Source organism: Macaca nemestrina, chromosome 1, assembly GCF_043159975.1.
Source record: "Macaca nemestrina isolate mMacNem1 chromosome 1, mMacNem.hap1, whole genome shotgun sequence".
Lineage (NCBI taxonomy): Eukaryota > Metazoa > Chordata > Mammalia > Primates > Cercopithecidae > Macaca > Macaca nemestrina.
In genome coordinates, this window is record NC_092125.1 from 231,315,323 (window position 1) to 231,330,195 (window position 14,873).

Consider the following 14,873-nt stretch of genomic DNA (forward strand, 5'->3'; position numbering starts at 1 on the left):
GCTGAGGGTGGCCATGAGCTGAGGGTGGCCACGGGCTAAGGGTGGCCATGGGCTTAAGGTAGCCACAGGCTGAAGGTGGCCATGGGCTTAAGGTAGCCACAGGCTGAAGGTGGCCATGGGCTGGGGGTGACGTTTCCTAAAACAGTCCTGAAGCTGCCACCCCTTCCTCAGCGACAATCAGGGTGCAGCAGGCTCAGGTCATGGCTCCTGCAGCTGCCTCTGGGCCTCAACCCGGTGATGGGGGAGGGGGTGCCCTCGGCTCATGTGCCCTGCCCTCCCTAGGGCACAGCTGGCTCAGCAGGTGCAGGCAGGACAGGGCTGCCTAGGCCTCCCAGAGGGAGGAAGGCCGAGGGAAACGGGCTGGCAGTGCACGAAAGGCCCCAGTCCCAGCTGCCAACACAGGGAACAGCCTGTGGGGAGGGGCCCCAGGACCGGGTGACAGGGACCTGCAAGAAGAGAAGTCAAGCTGGGTGGTGAGGGGCCCGCGCAGCAGCCCAGGCAGAGCTCTGGGGGACAAACCCAAAGCCTGAGTGCACTGGGTGGGCAGGCGGCCCCGCCTGCCTCCAGGAAGCGCCCTCCTCATCTGTGTGGAGAGGAGGCCGGGGGCACCCTGGCAGGGCAGGCAGGGCAGAGGCTGGTCCTGGGTGTGGGTTCTCCATCCCACAGGCCCCCTCTCCCCCAACACCCCCATGACCTCAGGGTTCTCTGCTCTGAGACAGCCCATTGGAGCCTGGCTGGGGCAGGGCGGGTGGGACCTCAGCCTGGTTGCCTCTGGCCACAGTGGGGCGCTGCAGGACAGCCAGGAGACCCGAGGGTGTTGACGCTCTCCCGGGAAACCGTGGGCTGTGCCTTCCCCAACCCACACGGGGCAGTCGCAGGAGCCCCTCCCAGGCCTGGGCCCTCCAGCCAGCCACATCCCTCTGTCCCCCACCACCCACGAGGGAATCTGGGTCCCCCGGACACAGCCGGTTCAGCCTCCAAGCTGCAGGCGAGTGTGAGTGTCTGTGTGTGTCTGAGAGGGATGCTGTGGGCTGCCTGCTTGATGAGGGAAGAAAGGGCTGTGCGGAGCTAGTTCGTCAGGTCAAGTAGCTTGGGGAACGGGAAGAGGGGAGTACCAGGGGCTGTCCCTAGAACTTCAACCTCAGAACTGAACCCCCCACCCATGGGCTAGGGTGGCTCCCCTGACCCAAGGGCCTGGCAGGTGCACTCGGCCCCCACCTCGAATGGCCCAGGTGTGAGAGGGTGGGCAGGGGTGTGGTCCTGGGTCTCACTGAGAGAGCTGCCTGGACTGATGGGGGGGGTGTGCCTTCCTGAGGGGCTCAGGGTTGGGAGAGGCAGAGGGTGGGTCTGGGCGTCCTATCGCTGGGCCCTCACCCCTCAGGCTTCCGTAACCCAACGTGGGCACTCAGGGGTCAGGTGTTCTTAGAGGAAACGGAGCTGGGTGGGGCCACTGTCCCATTCTGCAGAGGAGGAAGCTGAGGCCCCAGAGGTGAACAGTGGGCTGGAAGTCAGCCTGGGACACCTGGTAGGCCCCACCCCACCAGTCCAGGATCCCCCCAGTTTTCACCCAGTGAGGTTCACTGACCCTGGGGTCATTGGGAAGGAGTGGAGGTGGCTCGAGGCTGGGCACAGGTGGCCACAGGGCAGGTGAACTGGCCGCCCTCTGTGCACTCACCACGCTCCCCCACCCCCAGGTACTCTGAGGACCGGACATGGGCCCGTCGGGATCCCGGCCATGATGTCAGCCCAGGAGCTTGTGGCCTGCCTCTGCCGGGAGGGGGAGCAGCACCTGGCACTGGGGGAGCCGCCCCTGGCCACCGCCTTCTACCTGGCTGCATTCAGCTGCCACGCCCCCTCAGCTCTGCAGAGCGTGAGGACTGCCCTGACCCAGGCTCGGGGGGCGGCGGTGGTGGCCACCCTGGAGTCCTGGTGCCGCGGGGACAGCCAGATCCCCGCCATCCACTGGGACGGCATGGCAGTGGTCTCCCTGACAGGGTCACTGGCCTCTGCCTTCCTCGGCGCCCTCTGCCCGGACCACCCCTCTGCTGTCCTGCACCTGCTGGCACGTCTGCTGGCCCGCGGGCGCCACGAGGAAGTGGCACAGCGCTGCAGCGCCCTGCTGGACTCTCACACGCAGCAAATCCTGGAGCTGCAGCTGACCCGTGCCCTGGCCTGGGTCCTGTCCGGGGCGCAGGCAGCGGATGGTGTGGCCGCCTATCTCCAGGCCTTTGCCTCCAGTGCCGACCGGACAGTAGCTTTCATTCGCACCCACCAGCAGCCCTACCTCCCCCTGCTGCTCAGTGCTCTTCAGGACTACCTCTCAGGGCACCTGGAGGTTGGGCACAGTGCCGGCCAGTGGGACTCCGGTGGCCAGCGACTCCTGGCGGCTCTAGACCCCAAGTGCACCCGGAGTGACACCCTGTCACCTGAAGCTCTGCTCCACAGCGGCAGGTATGAGGACTGCCTGGCAGCATGCAGCCGGGCCCTCGAAGCCCGTCCCACCGGCAGCAGACCCCAAGGTAGGAGGACGGCATGGCCCCTGCAGAGCCAGGGTGAAAGCTGCCCCCGCCACTCCCTCCCCACATAGTTATGTCCTGCCGTGATGGGGTGAAGCTGTGATGGAGCTGGGGCCCCTCAGTGACAAGAAAGTCAGGCCCTGCCCCTTTGGAGCCCCTAAAGACACAAGCAAACTGCACGCTTTAAGAAATGGGACATGCAAGGTCCTGCTCCAGCCGGTGATCAGGGAAAGCTTCTCAGGAGAGGGGTCATTTAGGCTGAGACTGAGGGTTCCAGGCAGCAGAAGCAAAGTGCCAAGTCCTCACGGGAGCAAGAGCTTGGGCTGCCCCTGCCACTGAGGGGGCCAGGGCGACTGTCGGAGGGAAGGGGAAAAGGGATGGGGACTGCAGACGGCAGCTGTGGGGCTAGATCCTGCTGGCCTCCCAAGGCCCGTGGATGTTACCTTCAGTCTGTGAGGCTGAGCTATGGAGTGAGGGGCTGTGAGCTGCATTTTTTTTTTTTTTTTTTTTTTTTTTTGGTGAGAAGGAGTTTCATTCTTATTGCCCAGGCTGGAGTGCAGTGGGGAGATCTCAGCTCACTGCAACCTCCACCTCTTGGGTTCAAGAGATTCTCCTGCTTCAGCCTCCCGAGTAGCTGGGATTATAGGCACCCACCACCAATGCCTGGCTAATTTTTGTATTTTTAGTAGAGATTGGGTTTCACCAGGTTGGCCAGGCTGGTCTCAAACTCCTAACCTCAGGTGATCCACCTGCCTCAGCTTCCCAAGTGCTGGGATTATAGGCGTGAGCCACCTCGCCCGGCCTCTGATCTGCATTTTCAAACTTTCCTCTGGCTGCTGTGTGCAGAATGTGCCAGAGGAGCCAGGGTAAGGACAGGACCTGCTGGGAGGCTGGGAGTCTGGGAGGCTGAGAGGCTGGGAGGCTGGGAGGCTGAGAGGCTGTGAGGCTTGGAGGCTGGGAGGCTGAGAGGCTGAGAGGCTGGGAGGCTGGGAAGCTTGGAGGCTGAGAGGCTGGGAGGCTTGGAGGCTGAGAGGCTGGGAGGCTTGGAGGCTGGGCAGCTGAGAGGCTGGGAGGCTGAGAGGCTGAGAGGCTGGGAGGCTGGGAGGCTGAGAGGCTGGGAGGCTGGGAAGCTTGGAGGCTGAGAGGCTGGGAGGCTCGGAGGCTGAGAGGCTGGGAGGCTGGGAGGCTGAGAGGCTGGGAGGCTGAGAGGCTGGGAGGCTTGGAGGCTGGGCGGCTGAGAGGCTGGGAGACTGAGACAATGGTTCAGGAGGGAGATGATGGGATTCAGATCAGGGAGAAAGAGTTGCAGAGGAACCATGTATCTGCGAGTTGGAAGTGACGAGACTGTGGATGGATTTAACGGTGGAGAGACAGGCACAGAGGAGGAGGGTCAGGAACGTTTTCTGGGAGTTTGTCTCGAACAACTGAACCGCGGAGGGAAGCGCAGATGGGAAAAGGGATCAGAGGTTTAGACACTCCCAGTTTGAGACACTGCTCCTGCCTGGTCCCTTCACTGCCTCTCCCTTCTGGAGGAGCATCCGGGGCCACAGCCCAGCCTCCTGCCAGCACCCACCACCCTCGGACCCCCGAGCGCCTCAGAGACGAGCCTGCGTCCCCACCCCAAAGGCTGCTGTTTGGATTCAGTGAACATGCATAGCAAACCCTTAAAATAGTTAGTGCTTTACACACAGTCCTTTGAGCCCATCAAGCCTCATATCATTAGGCAGCCGGACAGATGAGCCCTGAGGTGAGAGGAGCCTAGTTTGAAAGGGGGATTTAGAGTCAGCACAAATAAGGGATTGAAAGTCAAGGCTCCTGACAGAGGCAGGGAGTGGGGCCATGAGACGTTCTGGAGCAGACAGGACCTCCTGGGCATGAGTGTGTCACAGGGCACTGCAGCTCCCTGCCCCTTCCTCGTGCCCCACCCCTCCAGCCCCCATCCCAGGCCAGCAGACATCTGGAGGTGAGGATGGCAGTATTAGCTGCCATTTACTGAAGAGCTAGTGGGTGGGCCCCATTTGATGGGTTTGATATGCATAATCATGGAATCTGCAGAGCAACCACCATCCTCACGTGACACGGGGCTGCCAAGCGCACACAGAGTGCAGGCGGCTGGGACTTGGCCCCTGGGGTGCTCCTAACCGCCCTCCATACTGTGCTTCCGGGGAGGAGCAGCCCAGAAGGACAGGAAGAAGGAAGAAAATTCGGAGCCCACGGGGTGACAAATCAGGGCCAGAAGAGGAGGGTGTTTGCAAGATAAAGATAGGTGGACAGCACTGAGAGCGGCTGCGATGTCCACAGGGAGAGGACAAGGAGCGTGCGTTGGGCGCGTGGTGCCAAGGTTCCTGGTGACCCCAACGAGAGGGTGGGGCAGGAACCGGTTAGAGAGAGCTGCAAAGTGAGAGGGAAAATTTGTTTCTGGAAATATGCTAGCACGGATACGCCAAGATCCAGCCCCCACATTTCTAGTAATGTTACATTTCTGGTAATGTTGAGCATTACCAGAAAATGATCAACAAAGTCACACCAAATCCTGAGCTTCTGAGGAAGGAGGGGACCCCGGGTGCCCAGAGCATAGGCACTCAGGGGCTGGTGGGTGGGGGCCGTGCCCACAGCAAGGGGGCCCCAGGAGGGAGGGGTCTTCCACTTTAAAGATCATGCAAGGGCACGAATTGAGGGTGAGGGTGGGGGTGGGGGTCACACTAAAGTTCCCTGCAGAAATCCAGAACCCCCCAAGGGTTTCAGCCTTGGGGAACGTGAGGGAAGACCCAGCTCCTCCAGGAAGGCCACCAGAAGCTCGTCTGTGTCTGCCATGGCTCTGGAATGTACGGGGAACACCTGCACTAAGAACTGTGCATCCATTAGACCCAAGTCACTTAGGTCAAGGGACTCCCCATATCGCCACCACCAGCACAAGCATGGTTTACGATGAGAAGAGAAGAAATGAATTTTCCTATAACAGACTTTTTACAAATGTGGTTTCCTGCAACAAATGGCCTTCCATCTGTAGGTTACTTTCCAAAGTCCTTGGAAACGTTGCACAAATCAGTCACTCCATTTGTACCTCTGTGACAGAATGCCACGGGCTGGGTGATCCATAATGAGTAGAAGTGAATGAGCTCCAGTTCTGGAGGCTGGAAGTCCAAGACCAAGTCCCAACAGGCTTGGGGATTCAGATTCCAAGATGGTGCCTTGAATGCTGCATCCTCAGTTAGCAGAAGACAGAAGAACAAAGAGGTGAAAGGCGCTGAACGTGCATTAATCCCACCCAGAAGGACAGAGCCCTCCTGGCCTAATCATCTTCAAAGGTCTGACCTGTCAATACCATTACAATGGCAGTTAAGTTTCAGCATGAGTTTTGGAGGGGACATTCAAACCGTAGCAAAAGCCTTCTATCATCTGGGAACTTTCTTTTTTTTTTTTTTTTTGAGACGAGTCTGGCTCTGTCGCCCAGGCTGGAGTGCAGTGGCCGGACCTCAGCTCACTGCAAGCTCCGCCTCCCGGGTTCACGCCATTCTCCTGCCTCAGCCTCCCGAGTAGCTGGGAGTACAGGCGCCCGCCACCTCGCCCGGCTAATTTTTTTTGTATTTTAGTAGAGACGGGGTTTCACTGTGTTAGACAGGATGGTCTCGATCTCCTGACCACGTGATCCGCCCGTCTCGGCCTCCCAAAGTGCTGGGATTACAGGCTTGAGCCACCGCGCCCGGCCCATCTGGGAACTTTCTTTTCCCTCTTTAGTAAGTAGATACACAGGGGCACACAATGTATGAGGATGAGATACAGAATAAATACCACTTCCACTCAAGGTAGCTGCTAAGTAAGCATCCAGGTACCATGATTTCCTACGTGCTTGTCTTCCAAAAGGACCGGGACGACCACTTCCGACTTGTTCAAGGTTCTTCATTAAGAGCTGCTGGGAAAGGTGACAAAGCATAGCCATGATTCCTGCGTTCCTCCCAGCAAGAGACGGAGTCTGTTCCCCATACAGAATCTGGCATGGCCTTGTGCCTTGCTGGGACCGATAGAATATGGTAGAAGTGATGGCTTGTGCTTCTGGAGCACAAGCCTCAGAGGTCCCACAGCTTCCACCTTGTAATGCTCCCAGGGTAAGGAAGCTGGAATCATGATCAGTGAGAGAACACACAGACTCACAGGCTCAGCTGACATCCATCACCAAGGGCCTGGACACATGAGTGAGGCCACCTTAGATTCTCTTGTCCAGTAAAGCCACTGGATGGCTGCAGCCACCTGAGCAACTCCTGGTAAGACCAACCGAAGAACTGTCCATCTTAGCCCAGCCCAAACTGAGGAATAATTATGGGCAAATATAAATGGTTGGATTTTCCTTTTTGAGACAGGGTCTTGCTCTGTCTCCCAGGCTGGAGTGCAGTGGTGCGATCATGGCTCACTGCACTCAATCTCCCAGGCTCAAGTGATCCTCCTGCCTCAGCCTCCCAAGTAGCTGGGACTATAGGTACATACCACCACAACTGGCTAATTTTTTTTTTTATTTTTTGTATAGATGGGGTCTCACTATGTTGCCCAGGCTTGGTTGTTGTTATAAGCCACTAAGTTTTACAATGGATGGTTATGCAGCAAGAGTTAGCTGAAATAACTGCTGACTAGGTCAAAACATCAGTTTTGATGCATGTTTTAGGCAAAATTTGGTCAAACATTATAATATAGAACTTAAAATTTTATGTTTCCAGAATTATATAATGTACTACATTAATTCTACATTAATTAATGGAATAAAGAAGAACATATTATCATTGCAGTAGATTCAGAAAAAGTCTTTTATAATATTTAACATTCCCAGAATTTTAACAATCAAGAAACAGAAGAAAACTTACTTAATTGAAAAAAGATAATATCTACTCAAAACCTACCATAAATATCATACTCAATGGTGACAATTGAGAAGCCTTCCATTTAAAATCAATTACAAAGAGGCTGTGCACTCTCCCAGTTACTCATCATTGTGCTAGAGATCCTAGCCAATGCAATAAGGTAAGAAAACAAGACAGAACATGTAAGACCAGAAAGGAAGTCACAAAGTTATCATTATTGCAGGCAATATGATTAGCTATGTATATAGAAATTCCAAAAGAAGCAACAAAAAGGTATTAGACATAGTAGCAAAATTTAATAAAATATGCAAAACATTATTTATATTTATAAACACCAGCAACAAATAGATGCTCTGTGATTTTAAAATATACCATTTACCACAGGGACATAAAATGATTAAGTTCTAAGAGTCATATGACTTTATGGAAAAAGTATAAAACTTTATTAAAAGATAATAAAGAATACCTATAGCCATGCCTCAGTGACTCATGTCTGTAATCCCAGCACTTTTGGAGGCTGAAACTGGAGGATCCCTTGAGCTCAGAAGTCTGAGACCAGCCTGGGCAACATAGTGGGACCTGGTCTCTAAAAACTTTTAAAAATACAAAAAAATTATCTGGACACGTGGTGCATACCTGTGATCCCAGCTACTTAGGAGACTGATGTGGGAGGATCTCTTAAGCTTGGGAGATGAAGGTTGCAGTGAGCTATAATCACATCACTGCATGCCAGCCTGGGCAACAGCAAGATGCTGTATCAGAAAAGAAAAAATATCTATATAAATGGAGAGATATTCATTGTCCACAGAAGAAAAAGGAGGATGAGGAGGGGAAGGGAGAGGTAGGGGAGTGGGGATGTGGGACAGGGGAGAAGAGAAGGAGAAGCAGAAGATGGAGAAAGAAGATGTGGCAGTAAGAGGATTTGCTCTACCAGTTAATACGAAGCTATACGAATCAACATAGAAGTTTATTGACTTCTATATATATCTATATATCAGGGATAGATAGAAAGACCAATAAAATGAATTAGAGAGCTCAGAAGCAGACCCACATCTATCTAAAACTTAACGGGTTACAGAGGAGTGTTGCAAATTTATAAGGGAAAAAAAGGAGCATTATTCAATGGACAGTACTGATTTCCTACCTCTCACCTTGCAAAAAAGTGAATTCCAGGTGGAAAGTGCTGCATTTTACAGTTTCTGAAAGAAAATATCTGAGAATGTCATTGAGATTTCTATGTACAGGTGGGCTTCTTAAGATACAAAAACAGGGAATCAATAAAGAAAATTTTAATACATCTGATTAAACTAAAATTTAAAACCTCTATTTTGCCCATAACTATAGAAAATAAAAGGACGATCCACAAAAGGAGAAAAATGCTTGCAAAATATACAATGAGCAAATCAATTAGTATGCAGAGTATTTGAAGAACTCCTACATATCAATAAGAAAAAAAAATTCAATACAAGTCTTGGCAAAAGCATTCCCCAAAAGAGGAAACACAGATGGCTAATAAAACATGTGAATAATATTCAGCATCATAGTAATGAGACAAATGCAAAATTAAAACAATGAGAAACCATTTTCCACCCACCAGATTGGGGAAAAAATTTAATAAGTGAACCTCACTAGTCATCAGGAAAATAGAAATTAAAACAATAATGTGATAGCATTTACATTCCCCTCAGCCAGTCAAAAATTGTCTATCTAACAATGGAAGATCTGGCTTCAAGTCACTATGGAATAGCTTGCCTACATGTCCCAGAGATAATGATTATAAAAGCTGGATAAAATATTAAAAGTGACTATTTGAAGGCATGGATAAGTAACCCAGTGCAGGCAGAAACCAGCAGTTGACTCCTGAACAAACCAGCAGTTGACTCCTGAACAATGGTGTTGTGTGAGGTGAGATGTGCACCCTGCAGCTCTTCGCCCAAGAGGGCTCCTCAATCTATGAGTCGTTGTTCAGTAGACACTGAAGTTCTCCTGGCTTGAGGTAGCACAGACAGTTCAGGGCTGAGAAAAATGGATGGAAAGTTAGATAAAGAATCCCGAAAAGGAGGGAGCCACGGAGTGGGTGCAGCCCCAAATCTGTGTATTAAATCTACTTAAATCTTCAGTCCACTGAAGTGCACATACAGGGGAAAGGCTAGGTGGGCTGAAAGAGCAGGCACTGGAAGCTGCAAAAGCTAAATGAAGACTTCAGCGGTGTCTACCAAAAAGCAATAGAATTTGGAGTTTAAACCCGGTCAATTTCACTGCTACTAAAACAAAACTCAGCCCTCTTCAGAGGAATATAACTGAATTCAGAGTCTCCACAAAGTGTCCATCATGCCTGGTGTGTGGGAAGAAACTACTATTCACGCAAAGAGACAGGAAAATAAAATGTGAGCTACAGTCAGGAGAAAAAGAAATCCCTCAAAACTGACTTCAGGAAAATGTGCCTAATGACTGAACTGATGTGGAATCTTCATAGATAAATGGAAATAATATAAAGGAACCAGGCTGGGCGTGGTTCCTTATAAAAAGGAGTGCTAGCACTTTGGGAGGCTGAGGAGGGAGGATCACTTGGGCCCAGGAGTTCAAGACCACCCTGAGTGACAAAGTGAGACTCCAACTGTACAAAAAAATCCAAAAGTTAGGTGGGTTCGGTGGTGCATGCCTGTAGTCCCAACTACACAGGAGGCTGAGCCTGAGGTCAAGGTTACAGTGAGCCGTGTTTACACCACTGCACTCCAGCCTGGGTGATGGAGCAAGATCCTGTCTTTAAAAAAAAAAAAAAAAAAAAGTGTATGGCAAATCTAGAGTTGAAAAGTGCAATAATTGAAATGAAAATATTAGAGACAGCAGAAGAGTCAGTGAACTGGAAGACAAAATAGAGATTACTCGATACGAAGAACAGAAGAAAAGTGAACAGAGGTTGGGTGGCCTGCGGACAATATCAAAAAATCTCGTATATGTAACTGGAATCTCGGAAAGAGAGGAGAGACCACCCTTTCACGTGGGAAAGTAAATAACAGCCCCCCTATCACCCCCAGGCCCAAAGGGTTCTCCCCTGGCTGCAGCTCCCTCGGATCCATGCACTTCTGCAAAACTCAGGGGCAGTGTTGTGTTCAAGGGTCAGTAGCTGACAGGAAAGGCTCCAAGTGTCTTTTACTTTGGCCACCAGAACTAGACAGAGTGGCCTTGTGGCTGCTCGCCTGGCTAGGCTCAGGGCGCCAGACACTTTCTGCTCTGGACTCTGCGCTTACCACAAAAGCAGCAGGGCAGGGACCGCAGGGGCTTTGCTTCTGCACCCTGTGTGGTATTTTGCCCTCTCCAGAGTCCTGTTCGAATGCAACGGATTGTTGCTATTGTTACTATTGAATGGGGTTATAAGGAAAAGCTGTTTGAAAATTCTGAAGGAGTCGGTGCAAAAAGCACTGAAGCAGCAGCTCAGAGGTCTAGGATGAACCCTGTGAACGTCCCTCCCCTGCAGCACCTTCATAACCTGTAAAAATAAGGTGGGGCCACGACCTGAAGCCCGCCTGGCGCGGAGTGTTCCCCGCCTCTCTCAGTGGCCTGTGCATCCTGCCTGGGGCCCTTTTTGGGATGGGGCGGCTACACTTCCCTACCAGTTAGAAAGCCGCATTCCCGTTTGCTCAGACACGAAATGTAACATGGGGCAGGGGCGGGGGGCGGCTGTGGGGGGAGGGTACCGCCCCTGACCTCACTGACTCACACGATGCACCAGGCCCCTTGCAGGCACTGGATGTAGGTAGATCCGTTTAATCCTCACACCCTGCGAGCATGGATCGTTATAACCCATTATAGTGCAGACCAGGGAACAGACGCAGGAGACTCCATAAATGCCCAGGTCCATCCTCAGTAAGCGGAAGGACATGCATCTCCGGTCCTAGACCTAAGGGAAGAGCTCGGCTTCAGAGAGGGAAGCGCTGGGTCCTTACTTGGCCCAATGAAGGCAAGAAACAAAGGTGCCCAGGAATAAATGGCCACCACAAAGGTCATAGAGTTGTAGCCTCAGCTCTGCCCTGGGAGTGGAGGGGCACTGATTCCCGGGCAGGAAACTCAATTCTAAAACCCATGGTTTAAATGTCAGGCAGGGGAAAGGCGTAACTGAATTTGGTTTGCACTGAGCGGTGGGAGTGACTCTGAACCCACCCTGAGAACACAGTGTCGCTGGCAGGCACGGTGGCTGCCCCCTCGCCGCTTGCCCAGCACGGTTCTCTCCCTGACCCATCACTCATGGGCCTCGGGCCTCCTGCCAGCTGGTGTCATACCCAGGGCCACCCGGAGACTGGAGGGAGATGCCCCGGGCAGGAGGACTCACAGGTTCCTGGGTCCAAGCCCCGGACCTGGTGGGGACCTGCAAGTGGCACACCCCCGGGTAGTCAGCCCCCAGGCAGGACCCACGCCTCTGTTTCTCTCCGCAGGTGAGCGCCGGGCCGCCCTGCTGGTCACCCGCGCGGCCTCGGCCTTCTTCCTGGACGGCCGGGCCCAGGACGTGTTTGGGGACCTTCAGGAGGCCTTCCGCGAGAGCCCCTCTGGGGCGCGGAGGCAGTTCCAGGCCGTGTTCTCCGCCCGGGACCAGGAGCGTGTCCGAGCTCAGGCGCAGGAGGTCGCGGACGTGGGCTTCGCCCGCTTCCAGGAAGCCGTGCGGAACCATCCTGAGTTCCGCGAGAACGCGGGCCGCGAGCTGCTGGCCCCGGTAACCCGCGCGCTCCGCGTCCTGCTTCGTCTGGCACCTACCGGGGCGCGACCCGCGCTGGGAGCCCGCCTCGCCGAGTGCCTGCTGCTGGCGGGGGACGCGGCGCGCGCCCGAGCAATGTGCGAGCGCCTGCTGCGGCCCGCGCGCCCTGAGGACCCTGCCGGGGACCGTGCGGGGGACCGAGCCGGGGACCACGCGCCCCTTCTGGCTCTGCGCGGCTTCTGCGCGCTGCACGCCGGGGACTCGCAGCGCGCCCTGGAGGACTTCCAGGCGGTGGTGGAGCAGGGGGCGCCGCACCCGGGGGGCTGTGTGCGCGCGCTGTGCGGCCGGGGGCTGCTGCGGGTGCTGGCGGGCAGCGCATTCCTGGGCACGCTGGACTATGTCACCGCCTGCAGGCTGCGGCCCGAGGAGGCGCTGCTGGCCGCCAAGGCCTACGTGCCCTGGAACCAGCGGGGGCTGCTGCTGGCCGTGCTGCGGGAGGAGGCCCGTGGGATGCTGCAGCGATCGCCACGCGCCGGGCCGTCGAGAGCGCAGGGCCGGAGGGAGGCCGCGGAGACCGGCGGCCCCAGCACACAGGAGGGGTGAGGACCCGCCCGGGCGCGCTGGGGCTGCTGCTTCTCGTGGGTCTCCTTCGAGGTAGCCAGGGATGTGTTTCCTACTATTTTACAAAGGAATGAACGGAGGCAGCGTGGCGGGTAACCTCCCAAAGCACCCGAGGCAGGTCTAGCTCCGCTGCTTCCATAGTAGGGGCGGCAGTCCCGAAATGGAAAGGGGAAATTAAAAGCCGCGGCTCACATTTCCTTCCAGGCCTTTCGTTTCGTGCATATAAAATAGCTCACCAAACCGAGTCTGTGCTGGACATGCGGTTCATTTGCTAATTTTCTTACTCAATAGGTCATGACAATTCCCTTTGTGGCTAAGTGTGTTTCGGTCAGCACCGCCCTGACCTGCGCCCCTGCCACTACTCCTTCCAGCAGTCCTGGGTTACGTTTGTTTTATTTTGTTTTGTTTGTTTGTTTGTTTGTTTTGAGATGGAGTCTCACTCTGCTGTCCAGGCTGGAGTGCAATGGCACGATCTTGGCTCACTGCAACCTCCACCTCCTGGGTTCGAGCCACTCTCCTGCCTCAACTTCCCAAGTAGCTGGGATCACAGGCGAGCGCCACCATGCCCGGCTAATTTTTATATTTTTAGTAGGATGGGGTTTCACCATGTTGGCCACGCTGGTCTCAAACTCCTGACCTCAAGTGATCCTCCCACCTGGGCCTCCCAAAGTGCTGGGATTCCAGGCGTGAGCCACCGCGCCTTTGTTCTTAGCTGGAATCCGTCGTGGGTAATGTCCTGTACCCAGAATGTTCTCTCCTTAAGACGGAGACAGGCATGCAGTTCCTGGGTCAGGGAGCACGGCCACTTGTAGGATCCTTGACTTCAGGAGCTGCCCCCACCTCACCACAGTCTGGCCACCGCCCATCCCCCACTCACCCCTGATGCTCATTTTGCAAATTCTTTGCCAGCCCAAAGCCCAGTGGGTGAATCTCTAGCTGCTTTGACATCCCTCGTCTAATTGCTGGGAGGTGGCAGGAAGGGGTTTCAGCAAAGTTAAAAGCACTGAGAAGGGGGGCATTCTTGGGGGGCATCATTGATGTCAGCCTCCACCCCAAGGCACACACACAACACACAACACACAACACATACATAACACACACACAACACACCATACACACACCATACACACACAACACACCATACACACACCACACACACAACACACACACACAACACACAACACATACATAACACACACAACACACCATATACACACCATACACACCACACATACAACACACACACACAACACACAACACATACATAACACACACATAACACACCATACACACACCATACACACCACACATACAACACACACACACAACACACACACACAACACATACATAACACACACAACACACCATACACACACCATACACACCACACATACAACACACACACACAACACACAACACATACATAACACACACACAACACACCATACACACACCATACACACCACACATACAACACACACACACAACACACACACACAACACACAACACATACATAACACACACACAACACACCATACACACACCACACACACAACACACACACACAACACACAACACATACATAACACACACAACACACCATACACACACCATACACACCACACATACAACACACACACACAACACACAACACATACATAACACACACACAACACACCATACACACACCATACACACCACACATACAACACACACACACACAACACACACACACAACACACAGCACATACATAACACACACACAACACACCATACACACACCACACACACAACACACACACACAACACACAACACATACATAACACACACAACACACCATACACACACCATACACACCACACATACACAACACACACACACAACACACAACACATACATAACACACACAACACACCATACACACACCATACACACCACACATACAACACACACACAACACACAACACATACATAACACACACATAACACACCATACACACACCATACACACCACACATACAACACACACACACAACACACACACACAACACACAACACATACATAACACACGCACAACACACCATACACACACCATACACACCACACATACAACACACACACACAACACACACACACAACACACAGCACATACATAACACACACACAACACACCATACACACACCACACACAC

At 53.5% G+C, this 14,873-nt stretch overlaps 1 protein-coding gene and 1 long non-coding RNA gene across 2 annotated transcripts in view; one reads left to right on the top strand and one right to left on the bottom strand.

The window, feature by feature from the left end:
* Window positions 1-865: 865 nt before the first annotated feature.
* The window catches only part of LOC105496690 (tetratricopeptide repeat domain 34), a 39,293-nt gene continuing 25,285 nt past the window's right edge, over window positions 866-14,873 (top strand). Inside the window, exons 1-3 of the mRNA XM_011767232.2 lie at window positions 866-994; window positions 1,695-2,519; window positions 11,800-12,655. Coding sequence (XP_011765534.2) covers window positions 1,736-2,519; window positions 11,800-12,655 — 1,640 coding nt within the window. The 5' untranslated portion in view covers window positions 866-994; window positions 1,695-1,735. The remainder of the gene's footprint in view (window positions 995-1,694; window positions 2,520-11,799; window positions 12,656-14,873) is intronic.
* LOC139356985 (uncharacterized) lies at window positions 7,447-8,600 on the bottom strand. The gene is made up of 3 exons (XR_011609588.1): window positions 8,511-8,600; window positions 8,003-8,118; window positions 7,447-7,509 (listed from the first exon to the last, which is right to left on the bottom strand). It is a non-coding gene; the product is annotated as an uncharacterized lncRNA (long non-coding RNA).